We start from the raw sequence: 27,969 nt of genomic DNA, 5'->3' as shown, positions 1-27,969 counted from the left end.
ATATATATATATATATATATATACAATTATATATTTGCCGTATATACATATATATTGATATACAATACATGTATATAATGTATTTAATATATGCGTATATACAATGATTAATAGTTTATCATATTTCATGACCAATGTATCGTTATATTACATACGTATACATGTATATAAATGTACACATGTATATGTATTTATGTTTATTAAATATTAAATACTGTAGTATGTACTATTACTGTGCAAAGAATAAATTTTATAATATATTTATTCTAAATGCAGATCCAAGTTTTAAACGTATTTGGTTTCCTCGGTTATATCAGAAACTCGAATAAGTTTACAATCGGAACGGCCAATCGCCACTCAATTGCAACGCACGAAATGTTCAATAGCTTTCGAATTCTTCCGAGCCCTGAGCGATCTAAAATAATTCTAAAACTAATTACTCCTCGTGGACAATTCGCCCCGTCGTGACTTTTAAATTTTTACACGGAGTTTTGCATGCTTACGCCTAAGAAACCTTTCGTGTACCACTATTTACATGATCTCGAATTCGAATGTGAAACATTACGGGTGAGAAAATTTTACAAGCACCGTTGCGAGCAACGATGCGAGGTAAGCCTATTCTAAATCAAACGTGTACTAATTAAAGGCAAAATTATGACACTTTCCTTACTACGGTATTATCAAAATGAAAAGGAAAGCTATATCACATTTATTGTGTGTACGAATTATGCAATAAACAACAAAAAAAGGAAAATCTTTTTTTTTTCTATGTTGTACACCATACAGTCATACGCTCCCGCGATCGAACGAACGAACGGTGTGTTATAAAAGTTCACTTCTTCATAAATTAAAACAAATGTATAATAATAAATAACAAAAATCATCGATGTACCCGAAGTAATTAGCGAATACATGTCTTACTTCGTTTTTCCTTCAAACTGTAACAGCTCCTTTGGGAATCGACCTCGCTCGTAGGAAAAACGTTCTTCTAGAAATGAAGAAATGTATCTGCGCTATACGAACACGCCAGACGACAAACTCATTTATTTAATACAATCCTTAAATATACTATGCAGCGATCTTCTCGTTCCGTATTTCTCTTTATCCTCACGAAGACGGGCTTCTTGCTTCGTCAACGATATAATACTAAAAAAAATGGCTATCTATTCGTTGAAACAGTATTAATATCAGCAAGAATGAAACAAAGTTACACAGGACTGACGCAGGTTTGGTTGAGAAGCGGCCTGCTGCAAACGCGATGTCTCCTATATCTTCGATGAGCATGGAACGAGTCGATGAAATACTCTCAAATATTTTTTTTCCTCGTTTCGGAATTTACGGTAAATATATGAGCGTACTCCGCTCGCGCTGCTATTGCGGCCAGTACAAATTCTGTGCAACACAATTATAGGGGAAAAAATTAAATAATGCTTGTGTCATCGATTGGTAAAAATATACGTAAGTTACCTTAACGATACAACTTACCAAAGTTTACCGTCGTATCGGAAGGATCAATTTTCGCATGCTGAAAGATCTTATCCGATTCTTCCGCCGGTATGTTTAACGCCAATTTTAAAGCTTTCCTCAGTTCCACTTTATCAATACATAATAATGATTTCGTACCACAAACCTGTTAATTCACTAGGTAAATAGAACGCCCAACAAATTTATATTAATTCCATCGATTTCTACTCACTTCAAATGCTGTTTCGATTTTGTCTAGTTCGGTGTTCGCATTTGCCGTGGCTAATACTGTGAATATATATTCCTCGAAATCTATTTTACCCTGTCCATGCTAAAATAGTTTAAACTTTTGCGTCAGTAAACCAAGTGTTACATTTTATACAACTACCAGATAGTTATTGTCACCTTATGTTCAAAATTTATTTCGATTTAAGGAATTGTTATATACGTGCAGTTAACTTTTGTTAATTACATGTTTCAAAATGGTTCAAAATGGTAAAATTTTAACGGGAGATTCTAGAGGCCAAAATAAGACGAAAATCAAGAATACCAATTTCTTAATTGAGGCTTCGTTAAAAAGTTATTAACGTTTGAAGTTACGCCTGTAGAACGGCAACCTGCGCACAGCTGCGTGCGCGTGACGCGTAAGATAGTCGTTCTACAGACGAAACTTTAAACGTTAATAACTTGTTAACGAAGCCTCGATCAAGAAATTTGTATTCTTGATTTTTGTGTTATTTTGGTCTCTAGAATCTCCCTTTAAAATTTTTCCCAGGGGTGGCCCCAACATCCTGTATAAACAAATATTTAATTTATCCACATTTTTCTGCATTCAAAGTTTCCACTTTGGAAAGTATAAGTGTTTGTAAGGTGGCAATAGCTACTGGACTATTCTGCATAAGTGGATGAAAAATTCAATTACGACCGATAAATTGATATATCAAATGATACAGACTCTATCGTGTATTCGGAAGAGCTGTTGGGTAGCAGGTTCTTTCTCATCGATTCTAAGTATTTGCGCGAACTCGTGCAAGTTAACGTCTTCGTTTAACCTTTGGGTCTTCTTTTGAACCAATTCTTCTTCTGTTTTCGCCGCTACCAATCTATTAGGAAGAACAGTTTCATGTTGTCTTATCTAATGTACATAATATTCGATTTATATTTTGTCGCAGATTAAATATATGGGATATATTCTTTGCATTTTTAAACATTAAAATCCTCCAATCCGTTCGGGAATTATGATGTTCTAAACATACGCATGAAATTTTGGGGGCCCATTTATGGTTACAGATTATAGTATTGAATAAGGAATTTTTTTCTCGAAAGTACGTAGGATTTTGAGGGTATGTCTATTCACCAAAAATGATTGTAATTGACCCCCGCAACCAAAAATAATTTTTCCAGAACGATTTGAAATGCTTTTTTCTCGCCGAAAAATTTAGGCACATACTTGAATTTTTTTTTTGAAAATGGTTAGGATTTCAAGGGTATGTGTATTCACCAAAAATGATTGTAATTGACCACCGCAACCAAAAATAATTTTTCCAAAAAGATTTGACATTTTTTAATTTTGTCGAGTTTGTCCACCTACTCGAATTTTTTTCTCAAAAGTGCGTAGGATTTTGAGGGTATGTCTATTCACCAAAAATGATTGTAATTAACCCCCGCAATAAAAAATAATTTTTCCAAAAGAATTTAACATTTTATAATTTTGTCGACTTTGTCCACCTACTCGAATTTTTTTCTCGAAAGTGCGTAGGATTTCGAGGGTATATCTAATGACCAAAAATGATTGTAATTGCCTCTCGCAACCAAAAATAATTTTTTTGGAACAATTTGAAATTTTTTAATTTTGCAGTTTTTTGAATTTTTATTCCACTTCAGCACATAAGTTTTCAATGGGATTCAGGGTAGAGGATTTTGAGGATAGTTGATATTACAGTGGTAATCGAGTTACAGAGACCAAAGTGTGCTTCAAAATTTTGATCTACAATGTAGAGTCTCATAATTTTATAACATACCCGAGTTTATTACGAAGTTTATGGGCTTCTACGATGATCGATGCGCGCGGTATGTGCAACTGATGCGCTTTAGTAATAATTCGACAATCGTCGTACGTATAATCCGATACTGGAATCTGCAAGGCCCTGAAAATTACATAAATCTTTTTCCTCGGTTGCTCCTGACCACGATTAACCATCACTAAATTGTTTGTTATAGTTTAATTCAGTCAGTTTTGATTATTTTCACTTAAAAAAAAATTCTGACCATTCGTAAAACATAAATAAATATGTATTGAACATGTCGAAATTAATAAACTTATACATTGTCTGTAAGTAAAATTTCTAAAAAGACCAAAAATTGAAACTCTAGACTAGAATACCCTCTTAAAGTAATGTTTTAATTTTTGATTAAGATCCTTTGCACCAAACATAAAAATAATTTATCGCTGATATGGCGAATATAACGAGGACATTTTCTTTATAACCCGGTGCTCGTTGCAACCGAGTTCGACTGTACTTAGGTTTAATAAAACAAACTCACTCTGCCATAAGGCGACGCACGTTATTTGCGTAAAGCTTAGGATCCGTTTTCTCAGCTTCGCTGGGCTTGTAAACAGGGAGGAACTCTATTTCGCAACTGCTATTCAGTTGAGTTAATGTCAGCCATAATAACTTTAACCTGCAATTATATATTTATCTAGTAACGATAATGATAATGCGTTTGCTCGGTACATTTAACCCTGAGACGATTATTTATTATCTTTACTTCCACACCATACTAAGTTATGTCGAATCGACTAAGCTTAAGGGTGCAGTTAAGGATTTACTTTAATTTTTATGTGATTTAAAATTTCTAGAAATCTCGAATTTCGTTGTTAGATTCTCCTCTGCTCAATCATGTAATATTTTTCTTTTCTCTTTATTTTTGGCAATGTATATTGTAACACTTACGCGCCAGGACCTTCCCAAGTCCACGTTACCGTGTCCAATTTATTAGGATACCTGATGCATACAGGTTGAACAGGCACACCCGGATAAAATGCACCCGATTTAAAAGTAATGAGGCACGATCGATTTGTACAGGTACCTTCTGGGAAAATCATTATCTGCGGGAAAGAATTATCAGTTTATTAATAAACATCTTCTAATTCATTGCTCGTTAGCAACAATAACAACAAAAACAACCAAGTTGCTATGTATGCATCCAGCGTGCAATGTTTTTCAATTTAAACAACTTTCTCGTCGTGTAACCGTTGTTGCAAATTAATAAAATCGTAATTAAATTCTCGATGGTTATCTCTTTTATTTATTCATTTTGTTTGTTTCAAAAGCAGTTTGAATCCAATTACTGTTAACGAAAATATTCCTCTTTATTGTTAACGATACCTGCGGCCAATCCTCTTTCGAAGTAGCCCTTTCGATAATTTCCTTGATCGTATTTTGTCGTGAGTTCGGATCTTCCCTCCAAACGTAGACCGGTTGCGTATAGTTGATAAGTTCTGCGAGTATATCATAGAAACACGCATATAATGTATCAAAGGAATAGAATCCACGTATGAAATTAATTCCTATTATATAATTTCTACGGTACGTCGAGACTCTGATGTTTTCGCATGAATTTTATATAAATGCACCCAGGGCCAATGGCAAAACGTGAAACTGAATTTTTACGTCGTCGAGGAACATTCGTGTACAATACTCAAACGATGTGTTGTGTCTGTATACTTCTTTTTCTATCTTTTTACATCGTTAAAGTTATTTTGAAAATTCGTTTTCTTCGAAACGCGTATAAAATATACGTGTATCGTGGTGAATGAGATAATCCATAAATAACCAGCTCGTTATTCGGTAAATTCTCGTTTAACAGGGAATGCAATTCTCTCGAATCGATAATTCTAGAAACTAGGACAACTTGTAGCTATTTTCTAAACGAACGTACGAAAAATTGATACAGGGGGAAAAAAGTATCTGGAATGGAGATAGTAGATCGATTCACTTGCAACCATATCGTTGAAGAGAAAGTTGATATGCACAGTGTTGCAGAGATGTGTCTAGAAACCAGATAATTCTATACGGTGTGGGCAAGATTCTTATCTGGGATACAGATTTTTAATACAGAATGCATTTAGTTACTCTGTAAATAAAAATAAGAATTTGGATTACAGAATCGAGCGCCAACGAATCGAAACTGCGAGATTTCACTTTTTTCTGTATTAATTCTTTGTGTTTTTGTTTAGAAAATAGTTTATCTTACAAGGGATGGTTCAAATGTGACCCTTACAGTGCGATAGATCTTTTCAAACTGGCATAAGTCCCTGGTTATAAAACACTACTGATTACAAATGTCACCAAACTTTATTAAAGTCGATAACGATCACGTCTGAGGCCTCCTTGGACAGTTTCTAAAATCATCTCTGTCGCGCGATATTAAGGTGGCAGGATTCTTTGACGCGTTTAAAAATAAGACATACAGGGTGTTCGGCTACCCCTGGAAAAAATTGTACCGAGAGATTCTAGAGGCCAAAACAGGACGAAAATCAGGAATACCAATTTGTTGATGGAGGCTTTATTAAAAAGTTATTAATGTTTAAAGTATCGCCAGTTCTGAATTTTTTTCTAGAAAGTGGGTAGGATTTCGGGGGTATGTCTATTGACCAATAATGATTGTAACTGACCCCTGCAACCAAAAATAATTTTTTTAGAATGATTCAAAATTTTTTAATTTCGTCGACTTTCATACTTTCTCGAATTTTTTTCTAGAAAATGGGTAGGATTTCGGAGGTATATCTATTGACCAAAAATGATTGTAATCGACCCCTGCAATGAAATATAATTTTTGTAGAACGATTTGAAATTTTTTAATTTCGTTGACTTTCATACTTTCTCGAATTTTTTTCTAGAAAATGGGTAGGATTTCGGGGGTATGTCTATTGACCAATAATGATTGTAACTGACCCCTGCAACCAAAAATAATTTTTTTAGAACGATTTGAAATTTTGTAATTTCGTCGACTTTCATACTTTCTCGAATTTTTTTCTAGAAAATGGGTAGGATTTTGGGGGTATATCTATCGACCAAAGATTATTGTTATTGACTCCTGCAACCAAAAATAATTTTTTTATAACGATTTCAAATTTTTTAATTTCGGCGACTTTCATACTTTCTCGAATTTTTTTCTAGAAAATGGGAAGGATTTCGGGGGTATATCTATTGACCAATAATGATTGTAATCAACCCCAGGAACCGAAAATAATTTTTTCAGAACGATTTGAAACACATGAAATTTCAGGGGAATCATTCATTCATGATCAGACATTATACCTTCGGTAATGAATTTTTTTCTCGAAACTGGGTAGGAATTCGGGGGTATGTGTATTCACCAAAAATAATTGTAACTGACCCCCTCAACCAAAAATAATTTTTTCAGAATGATTTGAAATTTGTTAATTTAATTTTTTTAATAACTTTTTAACGTGGCCTTAGTCAAGAAATTTATATTCTTGATTTTCGCCTTGAATCTCGCTTTAATATTTTTCCCAAAGGAGGCCGAACACTGTATAAAGACATCTGCAAACTTTCTAAGTAATCGATCAGCTGGATCTCGAGATATCTTGCACAGTGCTTCTGAGATCATCGCTGGATGACGTCACAAACGCAAACAAGGATCATTTTCAACAAAATTAACGCTGCTTTCTATAGTTCATACTATGGTAAATTGAACCACAAAATCTTACATGGATCAAATGTTTATTTTCCTCTCTGCAGTTATTTTTAATATGCCTTAGTTCCGAACGCGTCAAAGAGTCTTAAGACTCGAGGTTGCTGGTTCAATCGAAATTGTGAATTGGGGAATTTTGTCAATAATTGGCACATACTTCCGATGAACGGGTTCAGTCCCGATTCTCGTCTTACGATGATCGAGGGGAACCCAGTTATGTAGACGATCCCTCCGTCCATGAAGGTTGAATGGGGAGCAACCACCAAGATCGGCGCCTCGGACCTGCTGGCCTGTCTTCCGCGAACAATGATTCTCATTCCTCCTGCTTGGTATGTCACCCGGCCCATAAAGCACAGCCAGGGCACTATTTTGCTGCAGGTGTCAATCGAGCATGGTTAAACGCACCCCGATCACATTCAATCGCCTTTTGCGTTTCTTGGGCTCTGTTTTAATTTCGTTCGTGCAACTTCGAGCGCCCGTTCGAACGTCCGGCGTCCGCTTGAGAGTTTTAATCTTTAAACTCATCGTTAGAGACAAGAGAAGCTCTTTCGCGCGAGGAAATGGAACAGTCTTCATGCTGGAATGTGCCCACGCCATTCGTAAGGGTACCCACGCACGATCAATATCACCGATAACGTTATTTCGTACGATATTGTTAAAATTAAGAGACGTCAAGGGCAAATAGTACCCAACTAACGAGAGAAGGGCTTCGACTGTCTGGATTTTGATTTTCTTAAAGAAATATAGGTGTAGATCCGCTTCAAGTAACCTCGAGAACACACGAACGATTATGCAGTACTGTATTTACTAAAAACAATGTATATTGGTTGTATCGCGACGCGACGCGTGCACCTTGCACATGGTTCCGGCACGGAATGAGCAGAAAGGACGCGTACAAGGAAAACAAGAAGAAAGACGCGATTGGTTCTGGCCGTTAAAGCGGGAACGCGACGCGCCAATAGACGCAGGGCACCAAGACCACGAATATTAAACAGATTTTATCGGGTTTTTCTAAAACGACAACCGGTTTCTAACGATACGTAGTCGCTCGATACTTTTAAAGATTGTAAACGATCAAAATTACGTACCTCTCGATGTACTATGTGCAAGCGTAAGTACGGGTTACGGAAGCGAGATGATCGCGCGGCTTGTAAATCACAGGCCCTGGGATCGATTCTTGTTAAAAAGAAATCTTTCTTTTGCAGTTTTATCGTGGGAACGTCGTGCAAGATGCAAGGTGATAATTATCGTGCATATAGAAGAAAAAAAAAAACACAAAACAATCTGGCACCACGAATACACAATACAACCTTCTCTGTTACGCCAACATTTTTTAGTTTCCACTTTGAGAAAATTATTTAATAGACGTTGAGAGACATTTCTCGCGTGGAAGTCGATTCGAATGCAAATCATGTGTATTTAATTAGTTTTCGATAAATCGGTGCTCGTGATTGTTGATGTACAAGTGCATGAGTTTGAATAGAATCAGTTTTTTTTTTTCCTAGTGTTGCGATCGGTTGTGAAAAGTGGTGGTTTTGGAATCGTGCCCAGGATCTGCGATTTACAAGCCACGCGATCATTTCACTTCGCTACACCCGACTATTACGTATTTACAGTTTTTCGAGAGCTAGTAAGCCCTTAATTTCAATTATGCAAGTATTAGAGAATTTTCGATTGTCTTCGGAGTAAAACTTTCAAGTGGACACCAACCATAACTTCGAGTCTCGGCTACGATTTCCAAAGGGTCACGAATGTTTAATAGCAACACTATACGCCTGATTAAAATGATACTCCATTGATTTCCATTAATGTTAACTTTATTAAACGGCCAGAGCTTTTTATCAGATTCAATAGCAAAAAATTCTTTAATTTCGATGCGAAGAATTTCGTCAGGTATCTTCCGACTGCGTTAACATTTCTCAACTCCTTTCCAACGAAATGTTGACAGTGAATTATTGTTTGGCGTCGTCGAATACCATTAACTTTCCAAAACACGGGAAAGTTTGTTCTTCGTTTCATGAAATATTGAGAGAATACGTTTCGAAGTGGTGAAGTCCAATTGATCGATATGGAAGTTTATTACCAGCAACTGGAACGATTGCATTTTTATATTTAAATGATTATTATAATTCCGTTTCCACAGTCGGTGGACTCGTCTTCATTGGACTCTGATTTATTCAGGAGTTTACAAAATCACTTCATCGGAAAGGAGTTAAGAAATGACGCAATCAAAAGATGTCTGACTCAATTCGTCTCGTCGATATCGAAGAGCCTTTATGAAAGAGGAATTGAGAAATTAGTAAACAGCAGTGGGGGAAACTAAGGATTTATATCTCGTATAATATTTTTAAAAAGGCACCAGCAGAACTTATAAAGCAATGCAATTAAATTAAAGAAAATTGATAAGTAAAATATTTCTATTGAGACAGTGATAGAATTTCCCCATATTGTCTGTTTAAATACGCATTATATTCGTCCATATCATTAGTTACACCACTGCTAGATAAACAGAATATTTTTATAAAGTACGAGACAAGATATATCTTAAGATAGAATTGTTTACTATTGCATTTCACTGTTTTTCAAGATTGCAAGCTCTTTGAATTGGAGTTCGTTCACGAGGTCGATGATACATCGATTATTTTCTTCGACGAGTCGTTGCACCGCGTTCCTCGTATGGTAGAAAATTCCTGTCTGTTCATTTGCACACGAGTGAAACTTGACTGCTTCGGAACCACGTGATATTGTATTTGAGAAAGTTTATGGCAGCCGTTATGTTCGTTGCCGATAGTGTCGAAATATACACAAGGTGTTCGGCAATAGGTGTCAGAAACTTTAAGGGCTGATTCCATGCACCAAAATAAGACGAAAATAAACAATGACAAAATCACTTTGTACTTCCCTGTTTTCTATTTATACGCTTGGATACCAAAAATCTGGTCAAATTTCAAACACAATTCATGGATAACGATGATTATATATACATCACATATTATAAAAAATATTTTTAAAAAATTTTAAATAAAATCTACAGAAAAAAACATAAAAGAAATTTCAGCCCTTTGACATACTTTTAACAATTAATAACTCGGACGCAAAGCCTCAAACACAATTTCGTCGATCTCGATTTTTGATTTACTTTGGCACGCGACGTCACCGCTTAAATTTTCTGACCCGAACCTCGTCTAATTTTCAGAAAAATCGATCGACAGGCCGCCATTTCATCGACGGGAAATTTTCATCGTGACCGCGCAAAAGCAAAAAAAGAGAGAGTGAAAAGAAATCCAGAGGAAAGTAACACAGAGAAATGAATAGACACGAAGTGCCTGCCACCATCGTTAAGCATTAAAGAAATTGTAACGGCGAACCGTTTTCCATCGGGCCACGCGTTAAAAAACAGTCGTGTACCAACTGCATCCTGCGATATTAATAATGCCAGTTAGTTGCACAAAAATTGTCCCATCGTTACCGTTTTTATTAGTAGCATAGATATTCCCATTCACCACGTACACAAATGTTTAGTTAGTATGTTTTAATTGTGTCCTCGTATACATTGTACGCGTGTATGTATAGTTCCATCGTATCTCAAGTTACGTTGGTGTTCAAAGATTCCTTTAACCACCAACATCATTAAAATTCTTTTTCTTAATTGCAACCAAAAAGGAGTCATTTTAAAAAACTATTTTACTATTATTTTAAAACTGTTTACTATCGTTGATTTATCGGTGCAATCTTAATTTCTTATCCTTTTTATCAAACAACATTTGCCCGGATTACCGGATAGATCGACTAAATTCCGCGACGAAGCGAAACGTGTGCACTTCGGCGATCGTAAAGAAAAATTTATGGCGAGATGGAACGACAAACTCGTCGCGGAATGGCTTGACAGAGCAAAAGTGGAAGACCTACTTCCGAAAAAAGGAATGCGCCCGGTCTCCGCCTTGGCGACGATGCTCGGTCCGCCGAGGTAAATAACCGGAAGTGCGTCGAAGAAGCTTGAATGCGGGGCTAGGGCTAATATGGGGGCATCCTTTGTCTCCGCTTTACGACCTTTGACCTTCAGATGGTGAAATCCTCCGCAGATGAACAACGCCCGCATCATCCAGCAGATCACAATTCGTATGTTTCTGTTTGTTTATGCAATCGTTTTTAAAATTCAAACCTCTCGTACACTATTTCGCCAGAGAATTCTCTACTACTCTACGTCCATAGATCATTACTTTCTTTCGCATGCAATCCGTTAAGCGAAACCACGTCGAAGATTCTAAATCAAACTATAGTTAAAACGATCTACCGATTTCGATCGAATTGGTCGTGAGAGATCCTGCTCTGTGGCATTATTTCCAAAAATAGGGGACCAGACACTTGATAACAGGGAGATTCTTTAGAACGAATTGGAAATATGAAATTCTTTTACGACCTGTTATTAACGTGAAAAAACAATGTGGGAAAGCTGTCAATTTTTCAAGTAGATAGGTTTCGTAAGTGGTTATCTTTTAACGGCTTGCACACAGAAAGAAATCACGATTTTAGTAGAATCTCGTTTACATCAATATTCACCGTATTATGATCGTGTTCTTTTACTGAATTTAGTTTTTCGTTAGAAGCATACTCATTATTATTTATTCGAAGTTTATGTCTTTTATATTTTTTTTAGTAGAAGCAACGGAAATTAAACAACGCTGATCTCGAATTTCTTTTTATCGACATTGGTAATCGAGGCTCTACCGTATTGGTGCAACAAAAACATAGGTACGAAAACTGTTTCTTGCCATGAATGAAAAAGCTGTTTGATAGTAAGCAATTTGTGTATCATACGAACGAAGCATATTGTTGCGTTCAATACTTGTGTTTACACAACGGCTAAATTCTAAAATACACTTTCTAACGCGGATTTCCCTTTCGATACCATATAAAAAGATTTGTAGCTCAGAAAGATGAATTTACAAAACTGTGTACTTTTCTTTGAATATAGGATCTTTCGTCGATAAATAAATCGAAAGTGGAATAAATTCCTTTGCAAGAGTATAATAATCGCTTCAATTCTTAGGAACATATGTTGCATTTAAATTAGTTACTTTCTCTGTAGTATGGGCTCAGAAAAAATTCGAAATGTACAAAACGTCGTGTTGATTTTACGAGATATGCGTGTAAACTTTCATCGTGATATCGTACTAAACACGTAAGAAACCGAGAATCATCGAAAGATCCTATGGAGAATTGATTTGAAATCGAAGTCAAGACATTCGTGTTTTCCCTAAAAAGACACTAGCTTTTACAGAGCGTCGCTGGTAAGAACTACAAAGCATTTCTGTACACTGACCAAACATACAATTACTGTAGGCATTATATGTACTTTATCGTTCTGACACAGACGTCGGCTTTAAAACGGCAAAGCAGTAGTATTTAAGAATTAAGTTCGATCCTACAAACTTCTCACTGTGTCGCTGAATTATTTATTAGAAACTAGGAAGAACCACATGTGACGGTGCACGTAAGAAACTCGTCCTATCGATTATCATATGAATAAATAAAGCTGTCATGTGAATTCTCTCCTATGCTTCTCGACCTTTGCTGTTCGCTACTTTTTATTTCGTCGCAAGGTTACTATTTTTTTCGATCAATCGAATTATAACTGTGTCGAGGAAACGAACCATTCGCGAACGATAACGTACATACCAATTACATATATTTTTTAAAGAGTATCTGCGATATCTGAACAAAATTATTCACAAAATTCTATTAAAAATGCAACACGAAAGGAATCGAGAAAAAACTTTTCTAAAAACAATAACGAGAACTGATTAGTAATTAGAATCAGTTAATTTCCTTTCCATAAAACAATTTTGCACGACTCGAAACATTTACCGACGCGTATATTCTTTTATTTATAAAAATTCAAGGGAAACATGTATAAACAATAAAATCAATATTCTACTTCTACATTGCACACAAACCTTTGCATTTACAGTTAATAATAAATGTTTAACGACTAGAACTACACGTGCGTAGAAAAAGCAGGGTTGAAACATATCAATCTTGCGCAAAGCGTCCACAATTTCATGCAAATTCATTTCACTGAAGTTCCATTTATTCTTCCAACCTAATTCATGATAATTCCCCTCTATTGATTAATATGTTTGCACGTGAAAATATTAATGATAATTAAAGTGGCCCCATAAACCAATCGTTACGAATTTTATTGCACTCGATTTAAACCTGATCGATGCATGGAGGTTTTAGGTCAGCGATTATCGATAAATTATTTCTTTATCGATTATTTTCTCCAATCATCTAAGAGATGTATTTATTATTCGAACGAATCGTGAGCTCTGATTGAATTTCACGAGTTTAATGGCTTATGACTGAATTCTAATGTCGTTTAAAACATCTCGTTATTTTGGTTATAAAAATTAGTTGATTTCGAGGTCAGTCTACGATCGATAACTGTTTTTCCTTCGACGTAACGCGCGATTGATCGCTGAGGTGAAACGTATCGGCCGGGAACATTGTTAAAGTTAAAAGTGTTGCGTTTCTCGCAATTAAGAAGCTGTAAGGATCGAAAATTATGGCACATGTGATGGATCCGCAAGAAAACGCCTCGTGAATTCCACGGGCTGTGCGTCTGCAGAGAGACGGACGCGAACTACTTGTCTGACGCATACTTTCTCCCGTTACTTATTCTTTTTATCGTACCCTCGTTCGTTTCTTTTCCGCGGTCATTCACGCTCTCTTCCCACCGAGATCTTCAATCGTTTTAAGCATGCGTTCATAGAATAAAATATTTAAACGGATTTCCGCAATTTAGTGTCCCTCGCATTGATTCGACGTTGATAGATCTTCGCGAAGTATATCGTACGCGTAGACAAACCTAACAGGCACAAATCCCCGACGCCCCCTCCATTTTAATCCCAATAAATTATCAAACGACCTTATGGTTTCGAACGCTGAACAAAGACATTTTTTCAAATTTTTCACGAAAGTAAGTACCTTCTTGACAAAACTACTGCAAGTTTTAGATCGACTTCTATATGGATTTCCTTCTGTTTATAAATTAAAGTCTATACTTTAAAAATAAAATTAAAAAAAAATTCCAAACATTCATATTTAATGTCACGCATACTCTCGAATCATCTCTCGTTCAAAAAGTGCGTGATTGCTTGCAAAAGCTTACACTTACACGTAGTAATAACGAAAGAGGCCCAAGTAAACAATCTGAGAGAAATTAAAATCGCTTATCCTGCATTAAATCTGCATTATATCAATATGTATTATAAAAATGATTGATTTGGGCCTTTTTCATAATCATAAACACATACGTTGGGAGAATTATAGTTTTAATCACGGAACTATAGCTATGCAAAAATTACACAACTTGTACCGTTCACTTTTCAAGCGTTTCATGCTCGAATGTAAATAAAATGTTTGAAAATTATGTTGGACGGAACACAATCAACACGCCAAGCGCAGGATGGATAGTTAGAATGAAAAAGCACATAATTAATGTAAATTAAGAGCGTATAATGGTTGGTATGCGAGCGCAGATGCGAGAATAATTTCGAATTCTGTAATCGATGAAATGTGTTCTGTTAAAAAATGAATGGTGCTCGTGTGTTTAGATAGGAAACTGGTACCCAACGTATCAAACATCTAGACGGATCAGTCGGTTTGAGGCATGGTCGAGAAAATAAGAATATTGTACGTACAAAAAGCGTAATGGAGGAAGACATAATGGTTGGGGTTGATGTCTTACCGTCTCCACCCTTTCAGAGGGGCTCGACGGAGATCTTCCTCGGACAATCCAAGAAGACCTAGACAAGCTAGGAGCCAAGCCATGATCACCAGAGTCGTAATTGCAGCCAGTCTGAATGGTAGAAGAGCTACCGTCAGGAATGCAGTCTGAAACATGAAGCACTTCCGCTTCAGCAATCGTCAATGCGTCACTACGCGGCGGAAAAGGAGAAACATGAAAAGCAGAAAGTTCTGTAAAAATCGCTGGTTCGACCAGTTCACAGCCAACTTGATTTTCCTTAACTAAGGATAATCAACTTTCTATTAAGGGCGTCAATTGCTGTTTGTTCGCGTCTCGGACTAGGAAATTTTTTAACAACGACATTATTCGTACGAGTGAAATTCAAAATTATACCCGGTGTATCTCGATCTCTGGTGGTTTATTTCGTTTACGTCACACGTGGATTTCCGCTTCGAGGTCTTAGAACAGGTTTTGCATTTCACGCGAATGCTTCGGGGGAATTTGCACATACGTTGATAAACTTACAGGAAAGGGACCAAGGAAGTCGCTTTACGATTTACAATTTACGATTATCAGTAGATACAAACTGGGGGAAAAACTATAGCTCTAAAACGGTCGAAGATGCAAGAGTATCTACTCGTTGTATGAAAAGATATGTTAACAGTACTTGTTTACAAATTTTAATAATAAGATTCGAGTTGATTAGATTAATTAGGTGCTAATCAAGACACAAGAGAACTCTATCGACTTCGTTATTAACAATCTTAAGCAGAAAAATTATATCGACGAAGACTGATAATCAGCAGATTAAGATGCTTCGAAATAAAAGTGTAATCATAAACGACACGATCTATGGTTGCGCAATAAACCGCGGATGTTGAGCTATTTCGAGAACAATAATGTATTTTACTCGATTATACTATTACAAATGTATCGGATGTAAAAGATCTCATTACCTAATCGGCGTAAGACACTCGACGAACAATTCCTGACTAGTAATATACGAAACATCTCTATTCAAAGGATTATTTACACTTTCTACCTAAAATTCAGTTCCCCCCGTGAATTTTTTTCTTTGAATGTAATAATAAAAGAAGAATAACTACACTGCAATGATAAATTGCTTAAATGCCTTAATATAAAACACGACATGATCTCGTAAAGTATTACGTTTGAAAAACAGATAAATCATATTGTCAAAAGACAGCCCTCGTTGCAGGATTCGCGTTTCTCCACTGTCAATTTTTTGCACCTTCGCTGAGAAAAAGATTTATTGCCCGTCTCAGCTTGTCCCAGTTTCTAGAATCGCCCTGTGTACAAAAAAAACGTGCAAGTAGGACGGCGTGTAGAAACATTATAAAAAATACAATGATTAAGCACCAGACGGTCGTGTCAGGTTATATCTATAAAATTGATCGTCACGTTCGATCGAACGAAATTAGAAATTTTTCGATACGTTTAATTTAAATCCACGTTACGTTGCACTTTGTACCAAAAATTTACAACGAAACTAATTGTGTTTTTTTTTTAAAGGTAATCGCGTATGTTCAACATGTTTGTTTACAAATTCCATACACGTGGATCGAATAGAAAACAGCGTAGAGTTTTAACGCGATACATTGAGGCGAGTTCATTGAACGAACCACCTTTCTCTTGTTCGCAGCAGGAACTGCTTTTTTCTTTAGTTGGCCAAGGTTACGGGGGAATGGAGTGGATTTAGGATGCTGTCGGTCGATGGCTGCAGAGAAGAGGAAAGGAAACGTGCGGGAAGACGTATGAGCGAGAAGAAGGAGAAGAAAAGGGAGAAACGAGTACCGTTCATTCGTTCCGTTAGGCTACATCACCTGTTAACTCCATTTTGCAGCGTACGCCAGATACGAGCGCGCGTATTTACATAACTTTCAAGATCGAGGCCGCGACCGAGTAATCCTTTCAATAGTTGCGACAGTTTTTCCACGATTAGATTAACATTTCTGTACACACTTTTTTTACGGCGATACAACAATTCGTATTAGCGTCATTTGCGCGAGACACGATGTTTACACTTCGTTCTCAATGTCACGTACGCGTTTTTCTTCCTCTTTCGTTCAAAAGAAGTCTATGCAGGTTCAGAGCATACTATTAAAAACGACGCGTACACGTGTCGCTTGCAGTGGGCGAAATTTCTATGAGAACGGTACCATTTTGAGTAAAATAATTGAGGAATGTATAGAATTTAAAAGACTTATTTTTTATTATAATTAAAATATAGTATTGGAGTTTTGGAATTATAGTTGTATTTTGCCAAATTCATACAGAGTGTTCAACTACCCCTGGGAAAAATTTTAATGGGAGCTTCTAGGGGCCAAAATAGGACGAAAATCAAGGATACTAATTTGTTGAGTGAGACTTCATTAAAAAGTTATAGACCATACAGTATATTTTCGGTAAAGAATTTTTTTCTCGAAAGCACGTAGGAATTCGGGGGTATGTGTATTCACCAAAAATGATTGTAATTGACCCCCTAAACCAAAAATAATTTTTCTAGAACGATTTGAAATTTGTTAATTTCGTCGATTTTCATACTTTCTCGAATTTTTTTCTAGAAAATGGGTAGGATTTCGGACGTATGTCTATTGACCAAAAATTATTGTAATCGACCCCTCCAACCAAAAATAATTTTTCCAAAACGATTTGAAACTTTTTAATTTTGTCGGCAAAGTCCACCTTCCTGAATTTTTTTCTCGAAATTGCAAAGGATTTCGAGGGTATGTCTATTCACCAAAAATGATTGTAATTAACCCCCTCAGCCAAAAATAATTTTTCCAAAACGATTTGAAACTTTTTAATTTTGTCGACAAAGTCCACCTTCCTGAATTTTTTTTTCGAAATTGCGAAGGAATTCGAAGGTATGTGTATTCACCAAAAATGATTGTAATTGACCCCCTCAACCGAAAATAATTTTTCCAGAACGATTTGAAATTTTTGAATTTAATTGTTAATAACTTTTTAACGAAGCCTCCATCAACAAATTGGTATTCTTGAATTTCGTCTTATTTTTGTCTCTAAAATCTCCCATTAAAGTTTCTCCCAGGGATGGCCGACCTCCCTGTGTAATTGTACGAACACCTAATTACGTTTAAGTATCTCTGTAATAATTTATTTAAAGTTAATAAGATTCTCTGCTCGCGCGATATGCACGAATAACCAAGTTTTACAAGATATAAAATGATTCCATGTAGGTCATTTGAAAGTAGCCTAACGTGGTGGTCTTTTCTACTCCGCTTTCATTTATTCGCGTTCTACGCGATAAACCGAAGACACAATGGCGAAATTCTTTAAACGATCGATGCCTCGGTTTATGTGTTTGGTTTCTCGTTCGCTTTTTGGCGCGAAAACGACGAGGGACTCTTGTCCTCTTTACGAGACGACTCAACGTGCAGAGCACTTAGAAAGGTCGTTAAAAAGATACGAAACTGCCAAGCCGACTCATTTAAAGACACTGTTCTTAGAACCTATTCTACGTCCCTTTCTCTCGCTAGCAAAAGACGGTTTTATAGGAGAAAGTGAACGACTAACAATCGAGGATACTGTATGCCTAGTTTGGAGGTGAGAAATATCGATGTTTATCTTTTACAATTTCCTCAAAAGTCTTAACTCAAATGCTCATGTAACTCTGTCTTCCTAAATAACGTCCAAAATTATAATATCTGTCGTTACATTAACAACTGATAATCGTCGCAAGCTTTACTAACATTATCTGTTGTAAACGTTGGATTGTAACTATGTGCAACTTAAAATCGAAGATAACATTAAGAAGACCTAGATAGGAGTTAATTTTCGAAGATTATAAACATCCAAGATAGCTTACGATCCTAGCTTTACACGGATTTGATATAAATCTTAATCGTACTATCAACTCGTAGTTTCCAGTTCGTTAAAAAGCAACACGTTTAAATCGAGGCCAAATGATTTTACGAGGTCCTTCGCGGCAGCCAAAATATTGCGAAACGTTCCGATGGAACAGATAGCCACGACTGATCGCGTGCTGTGCTCGTTAAGGTTCCGATTAATATTCCAAAACAGTGTGCAGACGTACGTAACTTTTCGTTGGTAAACTTACAATGAACTCTTCAAGGTCGCGCGAGATATCTATAAAAATCCACGGTCGTTCATTGAGCACCGTCAATGGTACGTGATACATATATGCTGCACGTGGTGAAACTCGGGAATCAACGAATCACGAATTTCGTTTCGCTCGTACAAACAATATACATATTACGCGAATTAACGAACATCGGAGCTACTCTCGGGCTGACGGTCTGAAATTGTGTCAAGGCTCTTCAGGACCAGGAAGGAGAGCAAGGCGCGCGTGACATAAACGTGAGAATTTTCGAATACCCGTGCATTAACCAGAAGTGCCCCGCACATATTAACGCTTGCACGTAAAAATCATTAAAAAGTCGCGGGGGGAAAAATATTTACGTAAATACGTCGACGCTTTCGGAACACTCAAGGATCCTTTCCGTGTTATTAAAAAATTCAAACGCGTAAATTCGCTCGAAACGTTTCAAGTGTGTCAGAGTTTTCCAAACTTATCGCCGTAGCGTACAAGTGTCTGATAATAAATTCTATTTCACGTTAGAGTTTGTGTTAAAGTGATATTCTTTAATAATTTTTAGTTTATCTGCTAAACGGGGCCAACAAACTATGGAAACGTTGATAAATAAAATGGATACTAATCCTGGAAAAAATGGGTTCCTATTACGAAATACGATCCTCCTATTCATTAAAATTAAAATTTCATTTGCACGCATATTTTACTAGATTTAAATAAATTACTTGTTATTACCTAGCGCGTGATTCTGGTTAAACTGTTGTCTTGTGAACCATCAGAATGTTTTTATTAGTATTTCTGTCTGTAAAATCTTGAAATTGTTTTTTATTTCTATTTTAATCTTTGTAGAGTGTACGGTTCCGCAAAGTAGGCTCTCTATGCATTTATGACCCACATTTCGTAGAGGCGACAGACTTGCTCTTCAGTGAAAATTGGCGGGAATTGTTTTTCTAGTCGTTTCACATAGCCCAAGGTGTATTTTCTTCGCGTCGAGATTAGAACATTTTTTCTTTTTTGCAGAGCTCGTAAAAACTTACGTATACGACTGTCGATACATCATAAGTTTGTACGAAGCTAGAAATATCTTAAATATTTCAATAATTCGTCAACTTTTTAAAGTCTACCTCTAAATTCCAAGTAGTATTATTTTTTAATACTTTTGTACCTGAATATACACGTTTAGTTTGCATTTTGTTTTTCTTCCTGTGTGCAATATTAATAAAACAAACTAGCTTGGTACATAATATCACACCATTCAACGATACTATCGAAACTTAAAATAACACATGTTCATTTGCGTATGAACAAATATTTAACTCGTTTCCATATGCAAACGTATGTTAATTATTTTTTCGAACGAAAGATGAACATTCTGTTTGTTATATCCTCGAAAATCCCACGACCTACCAATTTCTTTTTTCGAAATTAATAAGAGTTTCCAGTTAAACGTAAATGTGCAGTAATTCATGGATTTGTTGATTCTAATTTGCACAAAATTAATTTTCTCTCTGCTACATAGTCCTAACGAGTGTTCCAGTGAATACTAATTTGTTATACCTCATATTAGACACTAGTTATGTATCGACTTTTATAAAAAAAGAAGCTACTCTGTGAAAGTATGTAACTGTAAATACCCAGAGGTGTATCACGAATAGGATTCAACATGCCATCGCGAGATACTTTCGTAATAGTTAAAGAGATTTCCTTTCTAACCGAAACGTGAACTAGAGGCTTCGAAATTCAATATGTATTGCTTAGATGCGTTGCCCTTTCGTATAACACATAAAAATCGCTATAAAAGATCGTCAAACCTTCCTTTAATTTTGCATTATTTTATTCCCTATTTACGTTCACGGTCTGACATTTTATTCTAATCAACGATGAAAAGTTCGTTAACGTCTCCTCTGGCTAATTTCTTTCCTCGAACTAGCAATTATTTTTTATTCAATTTCACAATAATATAACATTCTTTTTACAGTATTTCCAAATACTTATAATGGTCTGTGTTTGTGATCAAAAAAGATAAGTATGTCAACGTGAATGTAAGAAATGTTCGAAACTGCTATGATTCATCCGTAATCACATATACTTCGTGCGAAGTTTTCAAACAATATTTTTGTTACAGAACATGTTTCGTTACCCAGAACATTGTCTTAATTTTTTTTTATTATATTATACTTATACGGTATGAATATAGAATGCGAGATAATATATGTCACCGGTAACTTAATAATAGAAAGTTTCAAACGTGTAATACTCTTGCATAATACAATAACATATATATACACACACACATATATATATATATATTATTATGAAAACTAAAAGATCGCAGTTTAGATAAAAATTTAATTATTTAAAACTCTTAAAACCCTAAAACATACATAAAACTAAATTTTATGCATGTATATTATCTATATATGTATATACCTATATAGATGAGTTTTAAATAATTAAATTGATATATATATATATATAAAATTATATAAAACTCTTAAAACTTTAAAACATACATAAAACTAAATTTTATGCATGTATATTATCTATATATGTATATACCTATATAGATGAGTTTTAAATAATTAAATTGATATATATATATATATTAAATTTCCTCGAGCAAAACTTCTGTTACTAATAGAACTGTCTGCATAGAATACAAGATATAAATAAGCTGATAAGCAAGAAACATGGCTGGAAGAACAAAGCTAAAAGAGAATAATATCTTTTAACTTTACCATCTTGCGATCTCTATTGGTCGAGACTGAACGCGGATATGGTATTGTAAAACCAAGTGATGCGCGCGTGTACCCTGTGCTTTTGTGTTTCTGTTCAAAAGATGCATTTCGAACCGTCGAGTTAAGTCATGCGATCGCACGAACGTCTACAGAACGATACGCGTATGCATTGATCGACGCACGTGTCCGGAGGAAAAAAAAAAAAATATTTTGACGCTACCCTCCTTCTATATACGCTCGACGAACACAAAGAACTATTAATGCTTTTGGCTAGGGAACGAGATCGATGAAATCGTTGATTCAATCGCTTATGAACCACGTGGTAGACAGTGTGTATTATTTGCGTATGAGTGATATAAACACGCCTTCTGCTGTTCGGTGATTTCGTACATTCGTTTTATGTAATTATTCGATAACCTTCCGACGACGTTTCCGCCTACATCGAGTAGAGGAAATGCAACATATTTGGAATACCAGTTTGTTTAAGGTGAATAAAAAATTACGACAAACGGAATAAATCAAGTTACGCTTATTTACATTTTAAAAACCGCAAATGGTAGTGCGAACTTCTGGCAGTGAAACTATCGTTATCGATAAATTATTTACGTCACTTCAAATTGGTGTGCATTAGGTAAAATTGTATCACGTATCGCGTATAATTACGTCAAGGCAGTCCATTACGTTTCTATTGAGAATAGAAATATTACGCAAAATGTTTTGTTTTCGTCCACTGTTCTATATTAGCGATATAGACTTAATGATTATCAACGTGAAAGCGTCGGCCAATTATGTTGTACAAAACAATGGCGCAAAACTGTGCGATAACGCTCGTCCGAACATCGACTTTCATAGTAGCATGCGACTGTTTCGAATTGTTTACAAAATTCCTTGCTGCACTGTATCAGTCTGCACCGAATGTGCATCTAGCTTAAAAGGTTCTAGTGTCTTCCGCTCGAAGCCTATTTCGGCAACGCAACTCTAAACGACACTAAAGAAAGTGTTACATCGCCAAAAACCGTTCTATATTTCTAAAACAGTGCTCAAGTTCATTCGTACGGGCGTGTCTGCCCTTTTTCGAACGAGTCAAATCCCCCTATCGCCCGTCCACACCGCCCTCTGACTACCCTTAAATACTCGGCCGCGTAAACATCGATCCCGAGGGAGATTTTCGTGTGCAAGAAGATTTCGAGAGCTACTGACCTTGAGCTTGTCATAGGTTGTGTCGAGTTCCAGACGGTGCACGAACGGATTCAGAATGTCCGCGCCGAGGGACGCAGTATCTACGTCCTCGTGCTTGCTCCGCATCTTTCCGTTCACCTCATCCATGTTTCCCGGATCAGAGAAAACAAATGAAAGGGACAGAGGGAGAGGGGTAGACAAACCGAGAGACAGGGACGCGGCTTAAACGGTTCGACGTGTCACACACTGCTAGCCGCGAAACGTCGATACGTGTCGGCAGGTGCGAACGTTTAAGACGTTCTATCCGATATTTTTGGCACTGTTTTGTTACTCGGACGAAACCAAGGCAGAAAGGGGGAAAAAACGAAGAGACAGGGAATGTCTCGGTTTCAACTAGCCGCGGCGAGACATTGCACGCGAGAGGGTTGTCAGTCAGCGGTATACTGTGCTCTCGCGGTTCGACCGAACGAACCGGCCGAACGTTCTCCGACCGTTACCGAACCCTACCGAACGCGCAAGGGATACTGACGGTTGCGTGCGCATCTTGCCGCCTCGTCGAAGAGCTCGTTCGGGTATCGTCGCCGAACTGCCCCCGTGGAGACGAAGTAGCACGACTGAATCGTGCCAGGGCTGACGTACTCTTTCCAATGTTCCTCCTTTTCTTTCATTTTTTTCAGATTTCTAGGAACAAAGAACAACATTTTGTACCATTTTTACATTTCACCTTTTCAAGGAAGAAAGCATGGAAAAATGATAAAAAATATTTATTCAGTTTGCGCATCATTTGATGCCGTTTACTTTTACCTTATGACATCTTGTTGTATCTCTCGTTTTAGAGCTAAAGCTTTTCCCAGTCGATTGGAATTACCTGTATACATGTACATATATTAGAAAATAGTTTTCAAATAACATTAAAACGAGCTACTATAAAAAGAGTTTTGCTACAAGGTTATTTCTTTAGAGTATCGTAATAGCACCTTTAATATTGAAACGGTAATAATGCAAAGAAAAATGATTTTCAATAAACAAACTTTTATAACTATGAATCATGCTGTTGTTTTATTGTAAACCGAAGAAACCAGACGTATTGTAAACTTATGTTTAAGATCGAAGGTTCCAAGGTATCTACGATTTAAAAATTAACGTCCTTTCCATAAGTCGTGGTAGTCATACTCGCATAATCGAAGAAATTTCATTGCAGGTCAAGGTGGACCGATAAAACTGTAGATATTAAATTAAATATTACCGTAACCGATGTTCATAAATGTGATTAATGTACTTAAAGTACATTACAAATGTTCGATTATATTAAATACAAGAAAATATAGACTCCAATGAACATTGATATTATGTTAAAGCAATACGTTATATTATTGCAAATATTATTTTTTAGATAAATAAATACTTCATATTTCTCTTCTATATTTATTTCGAATATGATATTCTTCCTGCCCATTTCCATTCTAATTTAAGTACACTTAGATTGAATTCGCTGTCTCGCTTCATGAGCGAGATTCATGAGCTTATGTGTAAACTCGCCCTAAGGCTGCGTGCGCAGAGCAGCACCGCGTTATCGTGTCCTTCCGCCTTCTTTACCACTAACCACACTTCCTTTGGAAGACAAATCGATGCAAAATATGTAACACCAAACCAAATGAAATACCACAGACGAGGTATACGAGTAGACCTTTCACCTAATGTATTTTTTCGGCCCGTTTCTCTGGGATCCCGGGACCCCATTACCATTTTCGTGTCATTCGCAACGTTACCAACAGATTCAGAAATGAATTTTAATCTCTTCCATAGTCACTCACATAGATTTACGCGACTCTACAGCTGTTTGCCTATCGATACTAATTCAGTGAATAGTTTCTCAACTGACCGCCATCTATGTGAAGAGGACGCTAAAATCACCTCCGAATTTTCAGGTCGGTATGGCAGTCAGATTGGGCCACGTCGCTTGGAAATGTAGTATATTTGTTGTTTTCCTTGTCAATCGTGAGTTAGAATTATTTCCTCCAACCTTCCAATAATCAAGTAGGCGTGGATATTACCCAACATGCAATTCAATTTATGGCGGGACTACGTCACATGATTTTCCATACCGTCAAACCCATATATTTATAGCGTCTACGGCTATACACATAATAATGTTCAGGACGAGGTGGATGAATATTTGGTATATATTCCTTTCTTTCTCAAAGGTGTTAACAAATGTAACTAAACGTAAATCAACAACGTGTCTCCTCGCACTCTTCCGCGCGCGTTGTCCCCGCTACCTTATTGTAGCTAGAGCGATCACTCGATTTTGGGAAAACCCCATTAATTCGCTGTCTGTCCACCAGGGGCATCCGACTGGCGGCCACATATTTATGTTAACTAGTGTACTCTAGTGTACGTATACTGAAAAACGTATCGCGCGAGTGTTGTTTTAGGATAACCTATAAACGATATAGCAATGGAGCTACAGAAATGTTTAATCAATTATTTCTCACAATTGAGGAAAGTTGATTACAAATGGAAAGAGTTATCTAAAGAAGCCAGGCGGCCCTTGTATGCCACGAAGAATCAATCACAACAACTCCAACTAATTGTAAGGTAATGTTACGTACTTTGTCACAGATACAGGTGGTTTTCCAACCGTAGTCCGTAGATAGTGATGGGTTTGCTGCACTTCGAATCGAAGTGTGACTTCGCTGAATATTCATATTGAGATCAGTGATCAGATTTGTGGACTTGGCTGTCCACTGTTTACGAATATGTTTAGTTTTCTGCCACCAGGCGTCGTTATGTTACAGTGAAGATGTTCGTGACGGAGATCTCTATAAGATAGACGAACTACGTGAAAGATTGATCTATAAAATCCTTATGGGAATCGACGGAGAACTACTAGTTCTTTTGGATATTTTAAAGCCCTTCAATAATATCACTCAAGTAAATAAGACCATTTCTTGAAACATTTGCATTCGCTTTTTATTCATTTTATCGGTTGTAATTGGTTCTTCATCGATCAATTTCATGAAACTAAGACTTGAACTTGTAGTTTTTTGTTTAAATATATGAAAATTGAGTTGATCGTCTGTGAGAATTTTGAGATCGTGTTATCGGCTGTAATATTATTTTAGGAGCTAAAATCCCGTTTAAAAAATTTGGAAGATGCTCGAAGTAAGGTGTCGTTAGATGATGTCGCGATAAAAGAACTGGTCGATGGTACTCCCGAAAGACCAAGACTGAACTTGTTATTGGAATGGGCTATTGAATCTTTTAATTTTTATCACGAACTGTAATACAATTATTTCATTCCTTCAAATACAATTACATCAGAGACATTAGAACTGTTCATTTCTTTAACAATTTTTATTATCTTATCCAATCTTTAGATATCTCCAAATAAATAAGGGTATCAGTCAATTTGATCATAAGTCCGAGGAAATGATAGAAAGTTTGATTAAGTCTTTCGCTGAGGACAGATTCAGGAGAGCACGGATCGATCGTATGTCCTTATCTTTCATTGGCATTTTAATTAATTACCAATTTTATCATTAATTTGTATTATTTATTACAGAAATATTCGCCTTCACACAGTTCTTCATTAAAGACAATATCTCCTGAGAAGTTTTGTATATCAATTTAAATAATGTGAATTTTATACGAAATAAATTTTTTTAAAACAAAAGAATTTGTATATAAAAATACATCGAATAAAAATCTTTGGATCGTTGAGTCCTTCGTTGTTATTTCCCTGTAATTAAAAAATTCCTCTATATTTTGGACTCCATGTTTATCGATCTACAAAATGGTGTCCGTTAAAAAAAAGAAATTAAGAACCACTGTTTCAAAGTATTACATAAACTGACACGAATGTTATTTATACTTTATTCTATTTGTCTGACCAAAGGCTGATTTATTTACTGAAACGAGGATAACCTCTTTTGTCCACCATTGACGACAATACACTGCCATATCCCTATCGCGAACAGATAATTAACGGTTTCTAATTAAGCATTATTAAATAGAAAAGTTAATTAAAACTGCAAAGCATTTTATTTATACTACAGAATTGTCGACACAAAATTTGTCTTCGTCAAATAGAAGAGATATGAATACAGAGAGACGAGATTTAAATTAATAACATGTAATATCGCATATGAATTCTTTAAATTATTTACGCGACAGATCAAAGCACCCTTGCGATGAATTTTACGCTTGGAAATACGAAAGCTTTGCATTGTTCGTCGTCACAAAAGCACGTTGCTTAATTGAGACGAGCGTTAGCACGAAATATTATTAACGATGATTACATTACTGTCGTCGATGTTTATCTTCTTCATATCAGGCATCCATAATATAAATATGATGTTAATTGACGGAAGTAAGCATTTATTGAAGAATGTTCCCTTCCTACAACACGCATAACCCTGATATAAGAAAGAAATTGATTGTTATATAATTTTCAATTTTTTATTCTGTCACCCACGTTCAAACACGTTCCTCTATATATAGAAAGTAAGAATATATGTTAGTTGCTATCGATTTAGTTTTCATAAAGGTCAAATGCTTCTGCTTGAACCTCCATATTGAACTTGCATGTAATTTCAAATTGTATCCACGGATAAAATTCTAAATCGTGTAATCGTGTAATAGTGTTATATCAAATATGTGAAATTAACAATCACTATGTATTCTATATATAGGGTGTTCCGCCTAAACAAAGCTATCCAAATATCTCCCCCAATTTTGACGATATAACAAATATTTTGTATGCAGTTTGAACTCGAAAATTAAAGACAAACAAAGAATATTTGCCTTTCGAGATCGCAGATTTTTTAGACGATAATGACGCGCGGGAATCTGTGAGTGTAAATATTATTATTAATTTTCTGTTTTTAAAAGCTCAGTCTCACGTTCATTTATAATATTATTTCTGTGCTATCTATTCCAAATACCAACTAACCAAAGTATAATACAGGTATCTTAATGTATTAAAATCCCTAAAAACCCCCGGCAAACCTATTGAT

General features: G+C 36.0%; 2 protein-coding genes across 3 annotated transcripts; one reads left to right on the top strand and one right to left on the bottom strand.

The window, feature by feature from the left end:
- Nucleotides 1–165: 165 nt before the first annotated feature.
- LOC122397050 (lysophosphatidylcholine acyltransferase) lies at nt 166–25,702 on the bottom strand. 2 transcript variants are annotated; one of them, XM_043395878.1, is made up of 13 exons: nt 25,564–25,702; nt 23,756–23,819; nt 22,973–23,632; nt 14,939–15,084; nt 7,343–7,557; nt 4,854–4,966; nt 4,419–4,573; nt 4,009–4,146; nt 3,486–3,611; nt 2,420–2,567; nt 1,697–1,795; nt 1,486–1,630; nt 166–1,392 (listed from the first exon to the last, which is right to left on the bottom strand). In XM_043395878.1, the coding sequence occupies exons 3-13, from the start codon at nt 23,096–23,098 to the stop codon at nt 1,307–1,309; spliced, it is 1,497 nt and encodes a 498-aa protein (XP_043251813.1). In that variant the 5' UTR covers nt 23,099–23,632; nt 23,756–23,819; nt 25,564–25,702; the 3' UTR covers nt 166–1,306. The 2 variants fall into 2 exon arrangements, with proteins under 2 accessions (XP_043251813.1, XP_043251812.1); XM_043395877.1 differs by lacking the exon at nt 7,343–7,557 and adding an exon at nt 11,095–11,312 and having other exon boundaries at nt 168–1,392.
- LOC122397051 lies at nt 25,356–26,626 on the top strand. The gene is made up of 5 exons (XM_043395879.1): nt 25,356–25,549; nt 25,750–25,885; nt 26,077–26,234; nt 26,332–26,444; nt 26,517–26,626. Exons 1-5 carry the CDS (start codon nt 25,410–25,412, stop codon nt 26,561–26,563), a joined length of 594 nt encoding a protein of 197 aa, XP_043251814.1. The 5' UTR covers nt 25,356–25,409; the 3' UTR covers nt 26,564–26,626.
- Nucleotides 26,627–27,969: the final 1,343 nt, after the last annotated feature.

This window comes from Colletes gigas, unplaced genomic scaffold, assembly GCF_013123115.1.
Source record: "Colletes gigas isolate AHSC1104 unplaced genomic scaffold, ASM1312311v1 Colletes_gigas_Sc00008, whole genome shotgun sequence".
NCBI lineage: Eukaryota > Metazoa > Arthropoda > Insecta > Hymenoptera > Colletidae > Colletes > Colletes gigas.
The sequence above is the reverse complement of the archived record's forward strand: the minus strand, read 5'-3'. Positions and strand labels throughout refer to the sequence as shown.